This window comes from Ambystoma mexicanum, chromosome 2p, assembly GCF_040938575.1.
Source record: "Ambystoma mexicanum isolate Mex_15411 chromosome 2p, UKY_AmexF1_1, whole genome shotgun sequence".
Taxonomy (NCBI): domain Eukaryota; kingdom Metazoa; phylum Chordata; class Amphibia; order Caudata; family Ambystomatidae; genus Ambystoma; species Ambystoma mexicanum.
This window is the reverse complement of record NC_090923.1, coordinates 273,294,447-273,320,080: the sequence shown is the minus strand read 5'-3', so window position 1 is coordinate 273,320,080 and position 25,634 is coordinate 273,294,447. Positions and strand designations below refer to the sequence as shown.

Here is a 25,634-nt window from a genome sequence, read left to right as displayed (position 1 = left end):
TTCAACAGATCAGTTGTGTAAACTTTCTTGACACATTATAACACTGTTACTATGGAGATTATCCAATGTGTATACACTGTCTAATAGAAACCACTTTGCAAGAAGAGTATATGTAATTTGGAACAAGTAGGATACTCTAGGAAACTATGTTGTCTTGAGATAAGACTAGAACACCTTCTACAAGTATATTAATCTTTCTATGTCCTCCTGTTGGTTTGTTTTACACTAGCTCATTTGTAATCCAATGATATGTTGGTTGTTGGTTAGTTACTAGGTATATTGTGGTGCAAAGGATTTAGTACGGGTGTGAGGTTGTATCATGGGGAATGTATATCTGCCAGTTCTTTCATGATGTGGTTGAAGGTTGATAGTAGAGTGCCAGAATTGTTGTTGATTGGGCTAAACAAGGCCACTGTTGAGAAAATATGGTCCAGAAATACCATGGAGATGTTCTTGATGAAACAGCATGTAGTCATATTGGACTTAACCATTCCCCTCTTAATAGGAAGGGTATCAACAACATTGATTGTGTTGTGTAGTGTCTGCAGTCAGCAGGAGGCACAGGTAAGTTGCAGGAACCACACAGGAGGCAGGGTTTCACTGCTGCAGTACATTCCATAGCGTGCATTGCTATATGCAATGGAAGGACCACACTCCACATCCCTCTTACTTGTAATGCTACAGGAAGGGGTAAACACACATACAGCTATTCCAGACAGGACCCATCCACAAAAACACACAAACTCCCCACAAACATTAGCACATTCTCAACCACCAAAACATATTCAACAACCATGGAACCAGCAATCAATACCATCACTGCAAAACATACCACCATATATCAAGGACTGCCACACCCGGATCTCAAAGCTGCTCCCTTCAAGCACAATCCATTCAACACTACATCTGCAACCATCTCGGCATATTCACCTCTTATCCAACCTACCACATGGGGTCTCAGGCCTGCCATGCTTAAGCGCATTAGCACCCTTCAGAAGAAACAAAACAGCACTCGTGACCCGAGCCAATTCGCAACACCTAACAACAAAACCATAACCTAACTCACCACCACACTCGCACACTAAATCCTGTAACATGTGAAACCAACTCCTAATATAAAACCTTCACCAAGATATAACAACATCCAATCACTTGATGCAAACCACTACAGATGATAGTATCACATCTCCCCAAAAAGCACACACAAAAGCATGGAAACGACAAAAAAGACACAAACAAAACAAAGAACGCATGGAAACAAACACGACCAATGGAGAAGCAGCACTTCAAAGCGTACACACCATCGTGGGTTAATCAAGCCCATTACAATGTGTCCAAAATAAATAGCATGCATGCATGCCATGGAACATACTTTTTAACGTGCACACATTTTAGGCCAAACTGAATACTCAATTGCACTCTAGTGCTAAATACATTAATTCCTCCATACTCATGTAATTATACACTAGTGCTGTTTCATATTTAAAAGACAAATGGCAAAAAGACCATTGTCATCTGCCCATGGCAGTAAACATTACATGCAGAAATAAGCTGGTCTACATTTCCCAAAGACCACATATACGCCTACTCATAGCAGAAAGACTAAATGGCTCAGAGGCTCTCAAACAGTGGTCACAGACCACTAACGTCTGTACAAGGCAGACAATTAATATAATCATCCACTCCCCAAACATTCATCATAAATGTACACTTAAAACATCACTCACAGTAAGTACTTAAATCTCTATGGGCCTCATTACAAGTGTGGTGTTCCAGAAATTAGGGTGCCGGTAAATTCACTGCACCTTTGTTTCCAGACCACCACACTACGAGTCTGCCTGCCGGGGTCGCTGCACCAGGCAGGTCTGACCCCGTCGGTCACAGCGGCCCTGGTAGGCAGAGTCATCACGGAAGCACCGGCACCAGTGCTTCCGTCTCCCATGGAGTCATATAGGATCACTTTCTGCGGCGCCTGGACTTGTAATGTCCTGGTGACACCGGGAAGTCAGGTGCTGGATTCGCTGTTACAGGGTTGGTGGCAACCTGCCGGTGGCATTGGTGGGTTACCGTCAACCTCGTAATGAGGCCATAAGTGTCAGTGTGGTGCTTGCATTGCATATAGCAATGTAAGCTATGTATTGTACTGCAGTGGTGGAACCCTGGATTCCCTCAGGGTTCTGGGAATGTCAGTTAGTCATTAAGGATGGGAGTCACAGCTAGAAGGAAGTCTTTACCTGCTCTCACTCCCTCCCTCTAACTATATACTCTGTATTGGCTGGCTCCGTCATGCTTCTGGCAACGTATCTGTGTCTCCTGCTGACCTCAGACACCACAGGTTGGTGTTGTAGTATGCCCAGTCAAGAGGGATGGGCATTCGACTAGTGGAAAGGCGAAGAAGACAATGCCAAGAATGTTGCCCCTAATGTGAGTAGGGTTCAATCCAAGCTGCTTTCTATTAATTGGTTCTATACCTGTTTTAGTGGTTTTATAGATGGGAGTTCCTGGTAAGTTGATTAAAAAAAAGAAGGAAAGGAAAGGATTACAACATATACAGAGGTATTGGGTATCCCTCCTCTTTTAACAACTGCTGAAAATACGATAAAAAGCTAAATAATGTTAAATGAACCAACCCACAATTAAAAGAGCGCTGAAAACAAGGCATGCACCCAATGGACGGTATACATCCAAGAACAAATAAGTGAATACGATTTGACTTACATTTTAATCATTTACCTGCATACATGCATAAGCAAGCGAATTCCAAAGAGCACTGGGCCATGCAGGCTATGGATTGCATACATTTCACATACATTTACCTGGAAGTGATTAATAAGCTGCTTTGGCTTGACTTTAAGGAATATTTCATAGTTTCCCAGGCGTCGTTTTAGAAGTTCCTCATAGATCAGCTCGAAGGTCACTTTTCCATGTGATGCCACATTCACTGAGACAGTAAACTGCTCGGTTTTTCTACCAGAAGCCCTTCAAATAGAAAACAGAACACACTTTATTCAATGGACAGCACATTCCAAGTCGTAACCTGAAGTGTTGGGTAGATCTGATGATTTGCCATTTCCAATTTTTATATGGACTTTAATTTCTGGGCTCCTCTATGGACCACCCCCTATCTTCTGATGTGCCCCACCCATTTCTATAGACCATCTGTCTTTTCCGCTCTCTCTCTTGACCCCATTCTTCCCATTTTTTACCTTCCTTTTTTTTTTTTACTGTGAAGTAGCCACCTGGTAGTCTTTTGTCTCTTATTCACCAAGCACCAAGCTGAAATTGCTGGCTGAAAATTCACTGGTTACCTGGCCATCCTCTGATCTCAGACCCAAGTCCCCTTCCCCGCCAGTCGCACACCTGCACTGCCTCTTGGCAACACCGACACTTGTGCACTGTTTTCTGTATCCCTACAGTCCCGCTGCCAGCACTTGACACCTGATGTCTACACTTACCCATGCACTTGCCACCAGCTGGCCGTACTTTTTACTTATTGTTTATTTATTCTATTATCCCATGTACTGCACTGTCCCCTCCCCTTTCCACCTGCACTTTCCTCCTTCCCCCTTCCCAAACACTTGCGTGATCTGAATGACTCCTGGACTAGTAGGATTATTGTCTCTGTATTCCCTCTGGTCCCTCTCCCTTGCCTCGTCGTGCCTTAAAACACTTGTGTATAGGCACATTATAAATGCCTTATCATATCATATCACATCATATTATATCACTGGTTTCCTCTTCATTCATCATCTATTCAAAGTCATGGCCTCCCAACTACCTGCTAAATGGAAACCATCAGACTGTGGAGACTGTGGATAGTAAATCAAATATGACTCCAATCTTCCTGCTTACTTCACAAGCCCTGCAGTTTGTCCTCGGGAAACAGCAGCATCGTACTGCTTTTTTGCAACTTCCTTTTCCTTGACTGTTCCGGCATAGGTGACACCATCAATGATCCTGTTGAATATGGACAGGTGGACTGATTAAACAACAGATTAAATAACACTGGCAGTTCTTGTTAAACTCAATGAAGAGGACATAGGCCAGATCATCAAAGATTTGCACTTGTGTAAAAAAGTGCAGCAAATGAATTTAGCACCAATTTTGCTGCTCTGATAAGAGACAATGGCCCTCATTCCGAGTATGGTTGTAGCCATGGAGCAATTAGCTCCATGGTTGCCTCCCATACCGGTACCGCCTCCGGTGTTGTTCAATGAGGACTTAACGGTCCATTCCGACCCCGGAGGGACCGGTAAATCCCCATTGAACAAACCATTCCCCATTCCCATTTGAGCCCCTATAGGGCTCAATGGGAATGGGGAGGGCGCAATTAACGGGCTCGCGAATGGCAAGCCCGTTATTTGGGCCCTGGTCCCCTAACAGGTCCCGTAAGGGGCGTGTGGTCCGACCACACGTCCCTTACGGTTCCTGTTAGGGGACCTCGGAATCGGGAAAAGACCGGCACCGGTCTCCTTACCGGTGCACAGTATCCCCTACTGCCCGACACGGAATTAGCGCCAATGTAGCAAACCAGGTTAGCCTCAAACAGTATTATCTAAAAATGTTTTCACTGGGGCAACATTGGAGCAGATTGTTTTATTTACTATGTTTTATTTGTAACATGATAATAAATGTAGTAGACACTTTTAGTGGTATGTCATGCTGCAAATCTAGTGCAGTAAAAACACCCTAAGTGATTTTTGCCCTACCTCAACCTTTTTTTTAGATAATATGGATTGTGACAAACCCGTTTGCTCCATTATGCATTATCAAAGCATTTGCTCACTTTTTTGCACCAATGCAAATGTTAGATAATTTGGCCCCTGATGCACTAGCAATATGTTCTACTTGCAATAAACACAGAGTGTGGGAAATGCACCCTTACATTTTTTAGAACTAAGCAGCAACATTTCATGCTGAAAATAATAGTGCATTCTCCTACATCTGGTAACAAGGTAAAGGTGTGTGTAAGCAAGCATGTTTCCTTCTTCATACAGTAGGCTTATAGGCTGGCAGAGGGCCTCTTATCGCAGGATAATGACCCGCCACCAAGTTATGGCATGTGGCAAAGCCAAGAGCCATACGTTGGGGAAGGGACATTATCCTAAGCAATAATTACCGTGCCTGAGGTCTATAAGGCTATTAGCACATAGTGGTAGTGGCAACATATGTTTTGGAGTTTTCTTGGTGACTTTAACATGTTACTTAAATACTTGGCAAAGAAAGTAGGCAACTTAATAAAGTAAATGTGGTTTTATTTTGTGGTATTGAAATAACATGGTTGTCTCATAAATTAAGCATTGTAATTTCAAACTTGGCTGAACTAAAAAAGGTTTAGCATGAGCTGGCATTCCATGTAAATATAAATAGTTTTTCTTCACAAATGCTACGGCATTTTCCCTTGTTTTAGTTTTCTCTTTCTTGTGTTCAATCGGATGTTGCAGCAAAGAAAAATATCCTATCAGAGAGAAAGTGTCTTGTTAAATGCAATCTTGCCTGGAAATTTCATTGTTGTTCCCTGTCTTCTTTTGCAGACCACATTTTTGGAACTTAGCCAATACCAGTAGTTAGACTGCACCCTAAGAATTCTAATTGGTTGAAATGAGCTCAATAATGTTCTCCATGTGATCATACATCTTTTAGTGTAGAATTTCTCAGGTCTGTTAATCATTACTTTATTCAATTCAAACTAGTATACCATTGCAATCTTTCATGTTTACTGATTTCATTATGCTCATGGTAAAAACAGCTAATATGAAAATATACAAATTTCAAATTTGAGGATCACACGAATGAATAGAGGTCTTGAAATCCAGTAAACCAACTAGAACAATAACATAACACACAGAAAGCCATCAATAACTAAAGCCCTAGCAGGAGAAGGCCGCAGTGTTGAGCGATGCAGGTTCGCAGGAGACGCTGCCCGACGAAATGTAGCAAGTTTGCTACATCCACGCTACCGAGCCTATAAAATTCGAGATTCTAATCCTCTGCAGCAAAGCTCTTTGCAGGGAAAGGCAACAGTTTTGAAAGACGCATGTTCGCAGGAGACACTGTCTGATGAAACGTAGCACGTTTGCTACTGCCATGCAACTGAACCTATAAAATCCAAGGTTCAGACCCTCTGCAGAAAAGCCCTCGCTGGACAAGACCGCAGTGTTGAACGATGCAGGTGTTTGGAGGCGAAAGGGTCTGCGGCGCAGACAGTGAGTGCGGATGACTCACCCTCCTTCCTGCGGCTTCCAGATAAGAAGTTGCAGGGAATCAGCATGCTCTTCTTAGCCCCTCTGACTGTGCCTTTCTCCCCTGACTGTGCCACCCCCGCCCCCTGTGACCTGCCTTTCTGCCCCAGCCCCACACCAGGTGTGCCCTGTCCCTGTTGATCCCTATCTGCGTGGTTCCTCGCACCCTTCCTCGAGCCCAACCCCTCGCCCCTTCCTTCCCTGTCTTTCCCTCTGTGTCCTCTGCCTGCATGGTTCCCGCGCAATCCTTGACTAAGCCCCCTCCTTCCCTGCCTCCCTCACATCTGCATGGCCCTCGCAATCCCAGATCACCTGTGCTCGGTGCTGCTTCCATACTTGGCTACGCCTGTGCGTCCTCTGCCAGTGTGGTCCTTCACAATCTCGATCGCGTGTGTTCCGTGCTCCTTCCATCCTTGGCAATGCTCGCGCCTGTGCAATCCTTGATCACGTGTGATCCGCCCCTCCCCCACTTCCCTGCCTCCCTTGAAAAAAGGATGTTTAAGCTTCAGATGGGGTGCTGCTTTCACCAGTGCTCCAAGACATCAGCGCCCTTAGCAGGGAGAGCAGCTAAACCGTAGCCTCCACCACCCACACCTGTCCTACTGCAGAGGGGCACTGGTAGACCCCGAAGATCAGGGCAGGTAGTTCCGACTAGTGATAGTGGTTCACAGTTGGTGACATGGCAGTACTTCAATGGCTCCACAGAGGATCCCCCCAACAAAAAGGCTGCAAAGATGATTTGAGACCTTTGTGTGGGTGGTAGGCAGGCAACATATCCCCATTTCACACCCACTAACATGCTGAGGCTAAGCAATTCCATGCTATTACATGTCAGAGTCATTTGAGCCATGTTCGGTAATTCCTGTTTGTTTGTGTCCAATTTTACATTCCTCAGCTTTGAACTTCCCCTTCACAAAAATGAAATGTAAAAAAACACCAAAAAATGACAAAAGTAAAGAAAAGATTTATCAGTTTCTACAGCACTTTATTCATAGTCCTCCCACCTCTAAGCACTGTACTAATGGATATTATTATTGCCATGCATTTAAATGATAATCATTTTCTGATAACTTTTTCTGAGAGGCGTAATTTAGATGGGTCATTTATTTAGGGTTCCTGAGAAGTATTAGGCCCCAGACGGTCTCACCTTTGTAGCCAAACTGCTCATTGAAAAACTGTTAATGGTCATCCCTTGTATGAATAAATGTTTGAATGGTTAGCCCATGAACAATTATAGATGCCAGGGGTACTCCTTTATAATAGTCTATGGAGTGCCGACATGCCTTTTACCCGTTATGGATAAGCCAAAGCAGCCCTGGGAAAGTGCGTCTGGGATAGATTTAACTGTCAAAGAGAAACATGATTTCCCTTTGACAGTTTAAGTTCTCCAGCACTCATTCCCTATGGGCCATGTAAGGCTGGTGTAATTTTGCTTCCTCAGCCTACACGGCTGGGAAAGTGCATGCCTAAATGTGCGTAGTAGTTGCTCCTGTGGCACCCTATACTATTAGGCCTTCCGGGATAGGATAATGTTTTTTTCGTCACACATGTATGTATTTATGTAAGTATGTATGTATATATTTCGTATGCAGTCAAGTGTCTATATCTGTAAATGTGTGTGCGTGAATTAGAGTGTGTATTGTGGCTGTACATGATTATTTTGCACACAAAAATGTCGAATTCGAAAATGACGTATTCGAAATGCCTGTTACGAAATAATCATGCACATCACCCCTGCGCGCTTTCCCCCCACCCTTCACTCCCTAACATCCATACTTACCTCTGCGGCTCACTTACCTGCTGCTCCTCTGCACGATTCTTTCCCTGCAAAGCGAGTTCTGCCACCCCATTGAGAGGCAGAACGTCCGCCGCAGGGTGCTTTGTTTTTTTCTTTTCTTTTTAACTTTATTTGTCCCCTGTTTTCTTTTTTAGGGCAAGCAGGGGACACCCCGCCACCCCCAATTTCCATTAGTCTCGAGTAAGGAGAGTGGTGGACACCACGCAACCACTTCTCCCCTTGCTCGAAATTATTTTGTTTTCGTTCTCTTTTTTTGTGCCAAATTCCGCATTTTCTCCTACTCAACTTTTTCCATTTTTTTTAAATTAATTCCTCTGTTGTATGTGTGCATGAGAGAATGGAAATATTAATGGATGTATGAGTGCATTCTTGAATGAGAGAACTGGATGGATGAATTTGTATGAATGTGTGCAGGTAGGACAGTGCGCAAGGACATGCGGGGTGCGTGAGTGAGGCTGCAAAATCATGTCCTGCCACCCCCTTATTACCTCCACAGTCAGGGTGAAAGGGGATATACCAGGATATGAAACTGCATGTTTTTCCGGCCTTCAAGAGTAAGCAAACATGATACATGGTTGATTTAATCTTGAAGCCCGTTTTGATTTCTAGGATATGGCATGGTGGACAGAGTTTAGAAAGCTACCCTAAGTATAGTGCCCAGGGGAACTCTGAGAGGTTATCCAAATCCAATCAAGGTAAGCATGCTTAGTCTCAGAAGAGTGTGATTGCGGTCAGGGGTCCACAATGGGTCCGCACAGTGAAGCACACAATAATTCAATTTAGACAAGTAAAAACATCCTATATTTATTATATGTCCAAAAACACACACTAAGAAATGACATACACTAAGAAATGAAATAAGCAGCCAGCAATATCACACAATACTCAATTATGAAACATATATACAATCACCTTTAGGTTTGTATGAATGCATAGAGTAACTTAGACGACTAAAAGAAGGTAAGTAGTGATGCAGTCAAATGAAACCAGTTCACAAGAATGATGCCCTAACTTTATAAGACCAATCCCTATGAAGTACGGAAACTTGTGCCCAGAAGCCACAAAGCTTCTTCTTAGAAGAGGGGACTGATTAGGATGAGGGCTTGTGGTGGTGAAATGTTCCAGAAAATAGTCATCAATGTTAAAGGTCAGTAAAATGATATTCCTATCTTTTAGACACAAGATTTTAGATCTGACAATCAAAAAGCGATTGAATGGAATAACCAACGTTTATTCTAAGGTTTTTTTCTAAGGAGAATATTGGAAGGTGAATTAATTGCACTTACTTACCTCCCTGTCTCCGATTTTCCCTGATGACTAGATGGGTGAAATGGTGGTTGCTTGAAGTAGTATTTCCTGCAGTTTGTTCCGGTGCAGGATGTATATGGATTGCAGGTCAGAGGAGTTCTCTGATCAGCTGATTGTGCATATTGAAACCCCTTGAGAAAAAAGGCAAGCAATATTCACTGATGCAGGACTCCTCTGGACACCTCACAGGACACAGGGAAGCGACTTCCACTGACAGTCACAGCACAGCAAAGCAATGATGGCAGGCATCTATCCAGTCGCGGTTGAAGAAGACCTTTCAGAGCAGGATCCATTGAAGCTGGGAAGCTAAAACTCGTCTGGAAGGTGACTTGTGGCATTCGCTGGCGAGTGCGGAACAGTGATGATTTACCTGATGCAGCCCGCTGGAGAGCTGATCAGTCCAACAGGTGGTCCAGGGAGGCTTCCGAAGGCTCAGGACAGCCGGCTCCTCGAGAGTTTGTCGAGTCTGGTTGGTCCCTAGAATCCAAGGGTTGAAGCACTGCTCAGGGCCTTCGCAGATCAGGTATTCCATCAGGGCTTCACCGGGCCATTCACAGGAAAGATGCTAGGCCTCTTCAAGAGTCATCCATGGATCATCAGTCATCTGATCATTTACACAGGATACTTGGATCAAAGCTGTTTTGAAGAAATGACTGCAGAAGTCCTCTTCCTATCTTGAATCCAGGCTGGAAGCAAATCCAAGCCCATCAATAGTAAGGATATGCACCATTCAAACAGCCAGCAGTGGTCCAATCAGGGACCACTATGGGTTTCATTCATGCCCCACAACCATACTCTCCGGACCCTCAGATGTGGAGTGGGACCAGACACACCATGCCAGCAGCTGCCCGCGAAAACAACAGCTTTCCTGGGTAAATGCATGACCAGATACAGGATTTTCTGACCTGAGACGGCAGGAAGAAGGACAAACAATAATATGGCTAATGCAAACATAGTAAAAATGTATCTACTGCCACAAGCTTTTCTTTAGGCACATACACAAGTAACCACAATATCAAGTGTAAAAATCTGGGGTGATACAAAAGTATCTCGGCTGCACTACATTGTAAGATTCTCTGTGCACTGTCAAAAACCTACCAAAAGGTTAAAGATAAAAGACAAAAGGGAAACACAGTTTCCCAGTACTTATAGTGTGAAGGACTGTTCATTATCCCTATAACAAAATGAGCAAAGCACCAGGGGAATGAAGCTGCAGGCTTCACATCCCTGTGCAAAAGTCAGGATAGGTTAAAGAAGAAAAGCAAAACATTTGGGGTCCATAGATTATAGAGGGAAAGTTGACAACAGAGAAATATTTCCTAACACATATCAAGACTCTGACAAATTGGATTCTGCCCTGCAGGATAAAAAGGATGATTATACGCTAAAATGCTCAATCAACCCTCACACCTCTACACATCAAGATTCAACATAATAATAAAGGTAAAACAGGCACAGTTAAGAGATATATCTCCTTTGCTTATGTGGTAATGTAGGCAAAGGAAAGTTATGCTCTTAAGAGGGTTATGAATGTGATTCAGTAGTGACCCCAACAACACAGTAACACCGTCCAAAATAAAGCAAACGTAAATTCACTATTAAAAAAATATGTATATATACTTTAATCAAACACAGAAATATATACTTTAATTTAAAAAAAAGAAATATATAGAAAAAGTGTACAAAACCCACCCCTATGGAAAGAACATAGAAGATGCAAAACATAAAAGAATGTAGTGTGAATACAGGGATGATGGGTACATTATAGACCACAAAAAGTATATGTACTGAGGGGGAAAATGCACAGGTTACCAAACGAGTCTCTTTGGCCCGAAATGGGCCATGGAGTCAGTTTTTGGTCAATAGTACCTTGTTTTGGTTTGTTGCCGATGGTGTCGAACCTGGCTTCGTGGATAAAGCTCAGTTTGGTTACATTGGATGGTGGGTATCCAAGCAGTAAGCAGGCATCGCTCAGGTTCAAACACGGTTCCAATGCAGTAGCTCTGTGTGGTTTGGATGCAGCATTCAATGAAGTAGGTTGCAGTGCTCACCAGGATCTGTTCAAAGTAGAGGCAGGTTGAGTCTATTTTTGACTGCCGGCAAGGGTTGATGAGTGATGTTCCAGCGGTTTGATTGAGCAATAAGCAGTGATTCGAATTGGTGATCCTTTTGCTCTGGTGTGCGATTCAATGAAGCTTGAACCCACGTTCTAGTCGGCATGTGACTTTCCAGCATTTTGTTTTGGGTCTCAAGTGACAAGTGAATGATTTGAGCCTAGCATGTGATGGGCTGAACAAGGGTATGATGCAGCATCAAGATGGGTCGAGATGCAGGCGGTACAGCTGAAATGGTCAGAGGATTGCCAAAGGCAACACCAGCGGGATTCCCCTGGTGCGATGAGTCGTAAACGCAGTTCAATAATGGAGCCTTTGATCATATGGTCATCCAGATGCAGTGAGATTCACGGACAGGATGAGCCTGTTCAAGCTCTTCTCTTCCAGCTACAAGGAGATTCTGGTGCAGAGTGTCAAGTCCTGGTCCACGGCAAGAGTCACCCACAATGTGCCCACATTGTGGGTCAGTACCACATAGTATCTCTCATTATGATGACTTCAACACTGGTATATCCAGCATTCACACATTTCTTTACTGTGGTTTGACATGTTTTACTGGTCATCAGGGGTTCATGCATCATACTAATTGTTCACACATGATACTGGCCCACATTGGTGGGTCTAGTCTTGACATCTTTCTTTACTGTGACATGGCATTGTTTACTGGGTATCAAGGGTGAAGACAGCATGATGAGTGTAAACTACATGGGACTGGCCCACATTGGTGGGTCCAGTCTAGATATTTTTTATTACAGGGTTGAACGTATGGCCCTTTGAGTAGCGTGTCATGCAGTGGATGGGAAGCAGAGTAACTCTTACACCAAATAACGGAACCAACTCAGAAAGATGGAAATATCTTTTGTTTTAATATCAATTGTCTGAAATGGGAAGTTAAAACAGACATCAACAGATGTTGCAGAACCTTTCTCGGTGCATCATACAAAAAATTACATTTATATAGCAAATATTTGTCATATGTGATGTCATAGTACATGGCAAATAAGGGAAACCTATCGGGGTTGTGATATGCTAATGGGGAACATCTAAGTATACTTTCTATAAGGGGTTGGGTTGTGATTGGGTCTCTGCTGTCTACGCTGTGCCCAACTCTAGTGCAAGTCATCTTCATCATTATTAAGTAAACAGCCCTCTTCAATGGATTGGCACGCTCGTGCCAGTCTGGAACATTCGTCTCACTAGCAGCACATAAGCTCATACCCCAGGTACCAGACGGTGGACTTGACTGTACCTCCCCACCCAATTAGCCCAACATCTCTAATCAAACATGCCTTCTGCCATGAAGATTGTCTTTGAACTTGGCCTTGCAAAGTATCCATGCCTCTGGGAATATAAGGGCATGCGAGCATGCACTATCATTGCTCTCAAAATTCTTCACCCGCTTCTATTTCCATCCTTGGCTCACGTGACAGGAGACCATGATCTGGTCCATTTCACTGCATTTCATTGTCTTTAATGAATAAAACTTGGCACTCATGGTGTTCTTTCTTTGCGCCTTAACAACGGATGATTCAATATCTCACGTTCACTTCCTTCATGAATAGATAACCAGTCTTGCCTGCTTCAGCCTTGATACCAGGCACGACAGCCCTTCCAGACTCATCTATGATCTCAGTCAATTCTTTACTGCAACACAGCTCTCGGCTCGTCTCTCCATGGGTTTAAGCTAACTCAATTTGTGACACTGATGTCAAAATTTCTATATAATGGCAGCTTTGCCTACAGTCCATTCACTACTCATAGCCAGCTTCTAAAATGACTTGATCTACTTGCATTACAGCATCTGTACATTTATTTATTTATTTATTGCATTTTCTGCAGTGCTCTTCACACGCACACTCTTCTTTTTGCATATGAAAGTTTACTTGATTCTTTATTTTGTCATCAGTTTGTCAACATATAGGTTGGAGGGCAGCGGGACTTCCTGCAGAGGCATTCAGCCACTCCTCTACAGGGTCATTGCATTTGGTACTTGAAAAAAAGCCAACAAGAGTATATTCTTATATGGTAATACAGGTATATAGTGGTGCATCATGAGTGGACATGTATGGGCACATGCAGCATGAGAATGTGTTATTCTCGCATATATTGTGTGCAACAGCATCATGAAAAGGAGCTGGCAAATTCACCTGTGCAATGTTGATGATTTACATCTATTGGATCTTTTAATGTTTTACCATACAACCCCATTGCAAACTTCATTTTACACAATTATTAGCAGAAAGTGTGCCGAGATTGCATGATTTTAACTCAATATTTTAAAAATGTTGGTCATGATGAAATACCCCACAAACCTCCTTGCTTGGTGTGGGCTACCTCTTTATGCTCGATCACTCACACATATTTGGTGGGAAGATTTACACCCCTCCAATTAACAAATACACCAGCCATCATTGGTAAAGAGTCATCCCTTGCATGAAATATGCACCTTAACAAATGTGTAAAGCTCATTCCTTGTACGAAAGAGATGCATTGACAAATGTTTCATCATCAAATTGTATGAACGACATGCCTTAAATAATTGACATTGGTCATCTCGTGTATGAAAAACATGCCTTGAATAATTGTTATGGTGCATCCCTTGAACAAGCACGTGTCCTCAAAACATTGTTAACAGACATTTTTTGTACAAAAAGCACACATTGAAAATGTGTTAAGGTTCATCCCTTGTTCTAAGATGGATCCTTAAAAAGTATTAAGGGTCATCCTTTGCATTTTACTGTAGATACAATGGGCCTCATTACAACCCTGGCGCTAAGTGTTTAACGGCGCCGTAAAAGGCTGCAGCGCCGTTAAACACCTAGCGCCTCATTACGAGGTCCCTTTGCGGGACCCGACCTTAACGGCTGGTTTTACCAGCCGTTAAAGTAGGGGCTCGCAAAGGGACCTTGGTGCTAATAACGGTACCGTAATTAGCGCCTTCCCCATTCCCATTGAGCACTATGGTGATGAATAAAGGATTTAAGTAACGTAAAATAATTCAAGGTGACCATAAAGTACAATAGACAGGGTGGGATGAGATACCAGAAAATCCCTGTCGTTTTTTTACCTAATGGATTAAAGTGTCATTCACTGGTTTAGGTGGAATTATACTTGTTTATTGTAGCTCTACCTCACAGAAAAGGCCACACTCTGAAGAACTGTTATGCTTCTCTATGCCTCTCTCTTGTACAAAAGACACTATCTAAAAACTTGCCTTCAAAAATGTGGACTATGAAAATCTAAAGCCATGTGATGTTAACACAAATTGCATACTTGTTAATATAATATGGTATACATGTTATTTATTGTATCATTAGTGCATGTTAGCTACAAAGTGTAACTGTTTACACTTTATAAAGCAATTATCCATAAACACTATTATAAGAGAAAGAAAAAGGTATGATTTCATAAAATAAATTCACTCTAAAAAATCAATTTAAGCCAAGAGGCAATATGTTAATTATTGAAATATGAATACACTAACAACACTATACATCCTTTGATAGGTGTCTTACTTTGATAAGAGTACAGCAATTATTAAAAATCAAGAATAATCTCGTAATGGAGCTACGGCAAATTGGTCAGTATATCCATTTAAAACAGGACCTAAGCATTCAATTGTTTCCCCTCAAAAGGCCATTATCCATAAGCCATTGCAATTACAAATAATGATCATCATCCTCTTTCTCAAAAATAGACATTCTGTTCATAAACGAATCAAGTGTGTCTGTATCTGAATCATTGTTAGTAATATGCTTGGTCAGCACTGATTGTGGAAAATACTTCAGATTGCCTTCGATGAAAGAGAGGTACTGTACATTTTCGGCACTGATTAAAGTACATGTTTCAGACACAATATTTCCAGCTGTGCTAAAAACCCCTATGTTCCAAAAACTAATTGGCAGGAAGCTTGCCATATAACAAGCTAATCCTGACAGACTTTGCCAGACTTGCATCTTTTCTATACAGCACATGAATGGATCAATGCCAAATAGCATGTCACCTTCCGTGAGGTAGCTCTCAACTATTCAGTTGCAGAGGTTCGTTCATCATTATTCTGATCTTCAACCAACATTGACATCCGTTCAGAAAACTTTCAGCTTTCTATTTGATGGTTAGGAGTTACTGTGTGGCAGTGCTCAAGATGGTGCTTAAGCAAAGTTGTGCTCGGTAGCCCACATTGATTAAAATGGTTAACTTTCCGATTATGTATGGTACAGATAGCTGTAGTAATATCTTTTGAGTTGATTTCAAGTTGCCTTCAAACAATGGATTCTGAGGGTTTAGCGCTTTAACCTCAAACATGATGGCCTGTGTTTCTAGTTTTTTCAGATGGTACTATTAAGCTCTGTTCCAGGCTTAGCCAATCACTATGTATTTTTCTGTCATCTTTGTCAAGCTACTAGTGATTCCCTTTGCACGTTCCCCATGTACAAAATAGTTTCAATCTCTTGACTATTTGCATGTTGGTGTTAACTCTCCACTGTACTTCTATAGGATCAGCATCTGCAGTGCCTATACCTCAGTCCAATCCCTCAATACTTTCAGTTAGATCACCAGTTGTTTCTCATTCATGTGACCCTGATCACCTGGGGACTGTGCATATTCTCCCCCACATATCTGGTACCGACTCAGAAATGTCTGAATAGTTTATCTGTCATTTTCATAATATGGCCTTTTTCTTTGGCTTTGGTTTGCAGCATTCTTAGGCTTTTCACTAACAGATGGCTCAACTGTTGCCGACATGTCATACTCAACTATTACACTTCCGGTCGAGGAAGCCTTCTCCACAAATTTTACAAGTGCTTATAAATCATTTTGATTTTTTTGGTAGCCCAATAGCAAATTTAGGAGGTATCTGCTCTGTCTTCTGCAACATTTATTGGCCTTTCCGCTTGATGATCACAAGAGATGATGATTTTCTCATTCCATGCATTCTATGAATGTTCTTTTTTATACCATATTTATTTTTTCATTTGTCTCTCATGGAAAGTAGACCTATTGAAACAATAGTTTTGGATTCACTCTCCCAAAGATAGTGAGAGGAAAGCTACACTCTTGTCACACACAATTTGATCTCGTTCTCCCTCAGCAAACAGATCAGCCCCATGTTAAAGAAATTAAATACACTTTTGACTAATAAAAGAATGAAATTCATTTAAAGAACAATGTAAAAAGAAGAAACAAGAAAATATGATTACAAAAAATGATATAAAATTGTAGAACCCACACCTGGATAGTATCAATCACAAAACACAGGCTTGCAAAAACATGTATCTTGTTCTCTTAAAATAACAAAACAATTGAAAAAGATAATAAAACAAGCACATTTAATTGAAAAGGAAAATGTATTTTAAGTAAACAGTTGAAAACACACAGCTTGAAGATGAAAGGGAGAGCGGGGATTTTAGTCCTCGCCAAAAGGCAATGTGATTTGAGATATCAAGCAAAGGAAGGGGTAAATTGTTCCAAGCCTTTGCAGCAGCGACAGAAAAGACATGACCTCCCTTACGGGCTGGCTTAAAGCGAGGTACAGCCACTCGCCGGGTGGTTTGGGAGCGAAGAGTTCTGCATACTTTTAAATAATATGAAAAATAAATGAACTGCAAGCAGAACAAGGCTATCTATGAACAATGTTCTTACATTAAGTGTACTATTTCAGAAGAAAAGGCACTGACTGAGTCAGTAGCTTACTGACTGTGCACTGGCTCAAAGATGCAGGACCTGATTACTTTATTTTATTTTAAAGTAAAACTGAAACTAAAACTGAAATTAAAACAACAATATTTTTTTAACCTTCAAAATTCTACAATAAAAAGGAAGTAACGTTTTGAAACTAGATGGGGATTTGGAGTAAGGATGATTTTGGAATTAAGCACAGACACTTTAGGTCAAGCTCTCTGCCCGCTTTTCAGCAGAATTGATCCCTGCAGAAAAAGGCCTCTCCCACATCAAAGGACAGGGAATAGATAAACCTTAGTCTATTGTCCATTAATGTGGGAAGAATGGAGAGAACAGCCAAGTTAAAGTTAATTGCAGACTTTTATAACCAACAACCTTTTCCAACCCCTCCTCTCTGTACAATACAGAAAAGTATTCTTTCTGAAAAACCCTAAAGCTCAGTCCCAGAACAAACCAAGGGTGCAATTCTTCAATTATACAACTCATTTATTCGGGAGATAGAGATATCAGTGAATTATACATTATTGTACATATAGTTGTCACATAAGTAATTGACTCTATAGTGCTCTTCCCAAAAATGTTATAAACTAACCAGAGGCTTAAGAAACAAAAATGATCAGAGATCATTTTATTATGTGCAATCTAGCCCGTTTTATGTACAATATGGACTACTAATTGTCAACTACCCAACTGCCACAGTTACAGTGTATTTCAGAATATTTTTTAATTCTTCTTTCAATCATCCCAATATAAATTATAGAAACATGTTTATACTTCAAATAGCAGAGCCATGATTCATTAAATAAATAAGCCTGCACAAATTCCTACAAAACACTTTTTTTAGAAAGGTAGCCTTAAACTCTAACCAATTGTTATTGTCCCATGAGTGGTGCCTACATCTGTGATTGGTTAGTGTAGCATAAATAGTAAATGGCGCAGAATATGCATTATCAACAAACAAAGGAATGCACATCTGTGTATAGCCCCATATCATATGCAATTAATTAATTAAAAAGTGTGTACAAATAATGCCACTGCCTCACAATACTGTCCTCATTCTATCAAATCAACATATTTTGGCTGCCACTTAATTTTGGTTTCAGATAAATCTGACTTGTGGTGTATAACTTAAAATATAAAAGTATAACCAAGAGCATAGAGGACAAGTTGGGGAGTCTCTTTGACCTCAACACAAGTACAAGAGGAATACCTTGTGATGCTAGTAGGGATGTCACCTTTGATGTGTCCACTCAAATTAACTTTCAAGACTGCATTCTATGTATCCAGCGGGGCTTACTCTTAAAGTATTCCTCAAAAAACAGATGTAGAGGTATTGAGATCCAATTACAATTCTCCCATCAATTTTTAATCAACCTTATGAGGAAGGAACATTAATGTCTCCCTTTGGTATTGCTTTACCAGTGGGAACAAACTATTCTGATTGATAATATGATAAACTACCTTCACAAGGAAGTTGTCATTATCAACAGAACATGCTGGAAGCATATATTCCTTTATATATCATTTTCTTAGGATCTCTGTGCACCAGGCATATGATATACACCAAATTTCTCGGGGGATCTAAAACTAGCAAAGCTCTCCTCATGTGGGAGTGGAAACATTATTTTTCCCTCCTCTCACCCCTGTCGTGGACTCTACCACTGACTCTGTCCTTGCTAACCTCTCCCTTCTCCATCTCTAACAGCATCGACATCCTTGCCCCGTCATGAGGATCTGCCTGAAGCCTGCCTCCAAAAGCAACGGCTGGTACATCCTCTGCCAAACTGGTCTGTCACCTGCTATAAAGGAAATATCGCTTCTCTATCCACTCCACGAAGAGGACCCACATCCAAGCCAGCATCTCTGGAGCCACTAACAACAGAGATGAAGTCTTCCAAATCAACAAGGAACTTGCCAATACAACTGCAGTCTCCACCTCTCTCCCTCCTTTCCAGGCCCTCTTCTCTGCTTTGGACTCCCATTTCACTTCCAAAACTCAGGACACCCTGTCCTCACTCTCTACCACTGCCTTCACCACCCTCCTCCTGCTCCCCTGCTTCCCTTGGCTCCCCTTCCTCGTCTTCCTCCTCTCTCTTCCCTACTGCCCATAACACCTCATGAGGTCTCTAAAGTTGTCCACTCTATGAAGGTCAATCCAAACAGGTGCTTGCCTGCTCTTCTAGAACCATTAAGGAAAACATCTCCTCTCTTGCCCGGCTCTCACCAACCTCTGTAACCACTCCTTCACCACAGGATCCTTCCCTCTATCCCTCAAGCAGTCCCTTGTGCACCCTCTCCTAAAAAAGCTGTCACTCGCATTGTGGGAGTGCTCGAGGAGTGCTATTCATTCTGGGCAGTCTACTCCCTCTTGTGTTTCTCTACGTGCTGACTGCATTACCTGCTATCTTTGAATGTAATCAGAAGTTTTGTCATCTAACGCTTTTTGGGAAGCTATTGTGCAGCGCAGCAAGGCAATCCCCGCCCACCCTTCCTAGCAAGTTTGTATAAAACTGACGCACGTGTGAGTGCTCAAGGAGTGCTGTTCGTGTGTTCAGTTGTTTAGCTGAGTGGCTGACTGCATGCCGGAGCCCACTTACTCCTTGCTTGCCTTGCCCCTGCTGTTGTCCTCTGCCATTTCTCTTTTTTGGCAGTATCTTTCAGCATTTTTCCACATGCAAAATCATTAGAACGCACGCCTGCCACTGGTGCTGATCAACTTCTGTTTGTTCCGTGGTAAGGCTATGTATACTTTGAAATCCACAATGCCAAGCCTCATTGACTCCTTTACTGTAATCCAACAACCAATTTCACCTTCAGTCTGCCTGCCAGTCTTTCAACATAAATATCCGTTCAACCCTTTCTTTATAACCACCAATGCAAGAAAGAGGATGGAAACAAAAGATATAAGAGCTGTAAATGTGAAGGATATAAAGAGAAAACCGCAAAGATCCGTAATAAGTATAACAATGTCATAAAACAGCATAAGGCCTTGATAATACAAGAGGCAAACAAGCAGATAAGCTTAGTACTAGACTCCAAATCTAGTGCTAGTTTACGGAAACTGCTAAATGAAAGTACGACCACTGGTACAACATTGCTTCTCTTTATTATAATCCCAGAAGTTTCATGGTTAATACATTTTCAAAATCTCTTTGCTGACCCTGATACAAATTTACCCTTGAGAAATACACAAACTAATGATCTTTCGCCCCTTCAATTTGACGCCATAGACATTTTGATATTGATTAAATAATTGTGCTTGTCCCAGGCACCAGGCACCATGGCCAGATGGAGTGTCAAATGCAACCCTAAAGGCTCACCCCCGAAGCCTGGGCCAATATCCTCTATATAATAATCCAGGAGGTAACAAGCACAGGATGTATCCCAGACACCTGGCAAAACTCCATATTGATACCAATATATAATAAGGAAAGCTGGAGTATACTATCTAATTATCGCCTGATTGCCCTCCTGGACATACCAGGAAAGATCTATTCTAGATTGTTATTAAAAGATCTAAACAAGTGGCTTAACGAAACAAAACTCATGCACCCGCATCAATCAGGTTTTATCACTGGACTAGGTATCTCTGTCAACTTGCGAACTCTGACAGCCTTGAAAAATCAAGTATGGAGTTCTAAGCAAGTATGTTACTCCTCAGCTAACCTTAGATCCATGTCAGCAAGATAAGAATGCTCAAATGTATGCTATGTATATTTCTTATTAATTTGCAACAGTTATCTCTCTCTGTAACTAAGCTTCTTACCAATCTGCAAATGTTATCTCTCTGTAACAGCGCTGCGATGCCCAAGGGCTGTTTGTGCGCTATTGAAGGTGGTCACTCCCCAAAACACAAACCCAAACTCAGAACAAAAAGGACACAACCCAGTAGGGAATAAAACCAGGAGAAAGATTGCAAGTTAAGTAAAGGTTTATAAAGTAAAATGATGCAGGCAGAGGACTATGCTGATCTGAGAGCACTCTGCAAACAATACATATCTTTATACATCAGTGACAAATAGTATAAGGAATGAATAGTACGAGTCCATTGGTGCATTGTAACAATACTCTATAGTCCAAAGGGGGTTGGTGCAACTTGATTGGTTGGTGCAGAGGTGTTGCTTCTCGCAGCACGTGGGTCAGCTGGGCTCATCTGGGTGGGGTGGAGGTCAGACTGGATCTGCAATGTCTGATTATTCTAACTTATCTAAACTACACAGTAATCTTTGACATGATATAACTACTGTAACACATAAAACAGAATGCAGGGTTGCCTGTAAATCGTGAGCAAACACAAACACATTCTTAACCTAGGCCTTTGTGGGGAAGGGGCACAGTGGTCTTTTTTGCCAGGTGACTTAACTAAGGGTTTCAATCAGAGATGTATTTACCCTGCTGCCTCATGGTTCAAACGACTGAATTGATAGGTGTCAACCCATGGGTAATACATGATCACACAAGACTAGTTATATGGGGCAATCTATTGTGGTCAGTGGGGAAGGGTCTCACCAACTGCTACATGAAAGGAGAGTAGCGGGGCAAAAGGTTGCTCAGGCAATCATTCCTAAAGGTGGGGGCCAAGGAGCAGGAGCAGGTTTGTGGTACGGATGAAATCTGCCCCTGTCACACACAGGGCAGTGAGCTCAGAGGAAGAGAAAGGTTACAGTTTTTAGTTTGCAACAATTCACACCTGGGATTCTGTGAGAACTGGGCTGGTGCGGCCCAGACAGGGGAGGAGGTGGTGGGGGCTGTTGGAGCTGGCGGTGCGCAGCGCTGGGTGAGGGGAGAGGAGGAATTTTAGAGATCATTGTGCGGCCTAATAGAAAAATTGAGTCTGATGTGACATAAAATGGAGTCTTAGTGTATCGTCCCATGGCTTCTTCCCACTGTCATCAGTGAAAGACAAGAAGGATGCCTCCCATGATGGGATGAGCATATAGACTTATTTCATGCAGAATATATGGGGGGGCATATGGACCCTTCCTCACTTACACTATACAAATGTAAAAATAAAATACATTGAACTAGCCTTCATTGATTTACAACAGGCGTTTGACTCCATATCCAGAATACATCTTTGGCAAAAAACTAGTAGACACAGGCTGCCCTAATTATCTCCTTCAGTCCTTGCAGCAACTATACTCAAACACAACTTTACAAGCTAAACTAACTCAAGATTGCCTGCTTTTGAAATCCATCCTGACATTCAGGGGACTGAAACAAGGTTGTGTTTTGGTTGCAATGCTCTTCAATTTTTACATTAAAGATCTGTGTAAACATCTAAAGATTGCCAGAGCCTACCCACCCAAACTTGGAAAGCTCATAATGTCATACCTATTGTTTGCGGACAATCTATTATATGTGATCAAACACTGATGTGGCTCTGAAGACAACTTCAGGGCCTACTGCAATTTGCCGCAGATAACAGCCTTGCTATAAACCTAAGTAAAACAAATATATTGAGACTGATCCCAAATACAACCTCAAAGAAATCCTAATCATTTAAATGGAAAATAGGGAAAGCAATGTTAGAAAAAATTAATGAATATAGATATCTGGGTATAAATGCGAGTGACAATAAAACAGACAATTCGTCTAAAAATGCCTTAAAATACAACACTCAAACAATGTGTTCACAGCCAAGACTGGTACACAAAACTGGGACTATTTGGAAGGAGTCTTCTGAAAGAACCTTCTCCCAATACCTGGAGGAGAGCTATGAGCTAGGATTGACATCAATGAAAGCTATCGTTTCATGGAACGCAATAATGCTATACAATAAACGCATGAATAAGGAACAATTTTGAGATTCTCTTATTTCGATGCTAGCCAATCTGTTAGAAACACCTCTGAATCCGCTGGCCTCTTGGAAGCATTATTTTGTGGCTACTATGAACAAAGCAGATATCGACCAGATGCTGATTGACAAAAATCCAACCAGAGCTAAACAAAAATACTGGCTTGCTGATTGGAATGCAACCTGGAAGGAATGTAACAAAAATAAGGCATTCTCAAGTAGCCATTTTATTTAAAAAAAATAAAAATCAGATTCCAAAATATCTGGGCAAGTTTCCTGATCAAAAAAAGTACCAGACACAATGTATGCACATACGTTTTGACCTATGGCCAACAAATGCATTATTGGCTGTAAGACTATGTAATAAAACTAAAGCAATCTGTCCATTGTGTACATTACTATATTCTGTAAATGGTCTGACAAAATGTATTTTATGATTTTAATTTGTGTGCAAAATGATTTTAACAATAGTGTTTATATTTGTAAAGGTGCAAGCTCAACTAAAAAAAATTTTAAAAAAGCTAAACGCTGTCTGCTGATCCCTCCTTCCCGGCTATCACCCTATTCCAACCACCCACTTCTTGGGTACACTCTTCGAGAAGTTGGTCCTCCTCCAGCTGATTCAACACACTGAACTTGCTGGCTGCCTCCATGACCACCAGTCTGGATTCCGGCCATCCAGAGTTAAAGAAACTTCTTTCCTGAACACCGGTGAAAACATGCTCACAAATCTTGGCTCTAACTCTCCCGATGTTCTCATTCTTCTCGATCTCTCCTCTGCCTTTGACACGGTCAACCATTTTATCATCATAAAACAGCTCTCTTACACCCTCAGCATCACAGACCTGGCACTGGACTGGCTGACCTCATTCCTCACTAACCAACCTTCCCAGCTACAACTGGGACCTTTCTCCCCCACCCCCTCATTCTCTATCTGCAGCGTCACCCAGGGCTCTATCCTTTTGCAGTTTCTCTTCAATATCTGTCTTGCCCCTCTGACTCACCTGATCTACTCTGTCTCTCCTCATTTCCACTGTTATGCTGATGACACAAGCTGGCCTTCAAACTTGGCTCTACTACGACCAGGCATGGTGTGTGGTTAACAACCTCTGTCTTAATGCCAGTAAGACAGAGATCCTTCTCATTGGGACACCTGAACCTTGCTTATTTCCTAACTTCTGGCCCCCTCCTTATGCCCTTTAAACTCACCTTACTGTGAGGCCAGAAACCTAGGGGTCATCTAATACTCCTCTCCCTCCTTCACCCCTCACATCTTGGACCTTGCCAAGAAGTCCAACTTCCAGCTTCACCTCCTTAGAGCAATTCTCCCTTTCCTCACTTTTCACCAGAGGTTCAATGTCTCTAGAGCTCTGGTCCTCTCTAGGCTGAATTACGCAACAGCCTCATCGTCAATCTCTCCATTTCCTCCCTATGCCCCTGCAGCTAATCCAGAAACAGTAATTTATCCTTCACCTCAAGCCCAGGGACTGTATCTCTGCAGCCTTTCTGGGGACTGGGACCACGCTATCTCCAACTCTCTCTCCCAAAATACATACCTGGTAGAGCTCTGCGCTCCTCTAACTCCAACTCTGCTTGTCATTCGCTTCTCCAATCAGAAAGCGGGGGCAGGTCTCTCTCTTCAGCTAGTACCTTTCTTGAAACAGAGCCCCTAACCCTCTCAGACTTGAGCCAGACCTCTTTAAGTTCCGGAAACTTCTCAAAACATTGCTTTTCTCCACCTCATTCCCTCTGTTCCTTCCCTGCTAATAACCCCACTGCCACTGTGACTGGAGGCCTGATTCAGCATTATCCTAACGGTTTTCCAGGCCTTCTGCCCAGTCTACACCAGTGCCCCCCCAACACTCAGCATTGCCCTTGCCGGACCCCTGCATGGCGACTGTATACCCCATCCCTGGGATTCCTTCGCCTTAGCACTTAGTCAGTGGCCTCCTCCCTGGCTCCCTGTGGCTCCTTCCCTCCAGGGCTCTAATCAGCACTAATCCATATCCCCATCCCTTCCCTATCCCTTGCACTTCTCCTCAGTGCACTTGCACGTCCCAATACCACAATGCCTAGCAGGACCATGATTGTATATTTACTCTCTTGCCACTGTTATTTACCCCTTTTGTGGACATGATTTATTTACTGCATGAGTGGACATGAACCATTTTAAACATTTCTATGTGAGCTGCAAAGACGTTTCAAAACTACACTGCAGCGACTTTGCAGCTGGATAGAGAATGCAATGCGCCTGATTCACAAAGGCAGTTGCAAATTGCAATATCCATTTTGTTCATTGCAACCTAGTCATTTTGCATTTGTGAAGCCTCCTACTTTGACTGGTACTGGTTTTGAATATGCAGCAACCTTCTGTACATTTGGTCCCTTCATTTAGGTCAAATCAGCTTTTTTCTGGCTTTTATACTTTAAATAAAGATGCAGCCTTGATTACAAGGAAGAGAAATACATGTATGGAATGCATTTAAAATGGTGCTTTATTTTTTAAAACAAATAGTGTGTTTTTTCAAGTTTGGTACATGAATTATTAAATAAAGCAACTATTCGGCTTTATATTCGGCTTCAGGTGAATAGTTGACAAACTATTCGGTATTCGGCCGAATACTAAATATGCTATTCGGCACAGCCCTAGATATTATGTGGGAGCAGCGGTTGCGGGGGTGTCCCCCGCACAT

General features: G+C 42.1%; 1 protein-coding gene across 1 annotated transcript in view; it reads right to left on the bottom strand.

Annotated features, from left to right (window-relative positions):
- The window catches only part of LOC138567739 (inter-alpha-trypsin inhibitor heavy chain H3-like), a 475,184-nt gene that overhangs the window by 359,792 nt on the left and 89,758 nt on the right, over positions 1-25,634 (bottom strand). The window contains exons 4-5 of the mRNA XM_069646218.1: positions 3,853-3,957; positions 2,817-2,979 (exon numbers count right to left, since the gene is read on the bottom strand). Coding sequence (XP_069502319.1) covers positions 2,817-2,979; positions 3,853-3,957 — 268 coding nt within the window. The remainder of the gene's footprint in view (positions 1-2,816; positions 2,980-3,852; positions 3,958-25,634) is intronic.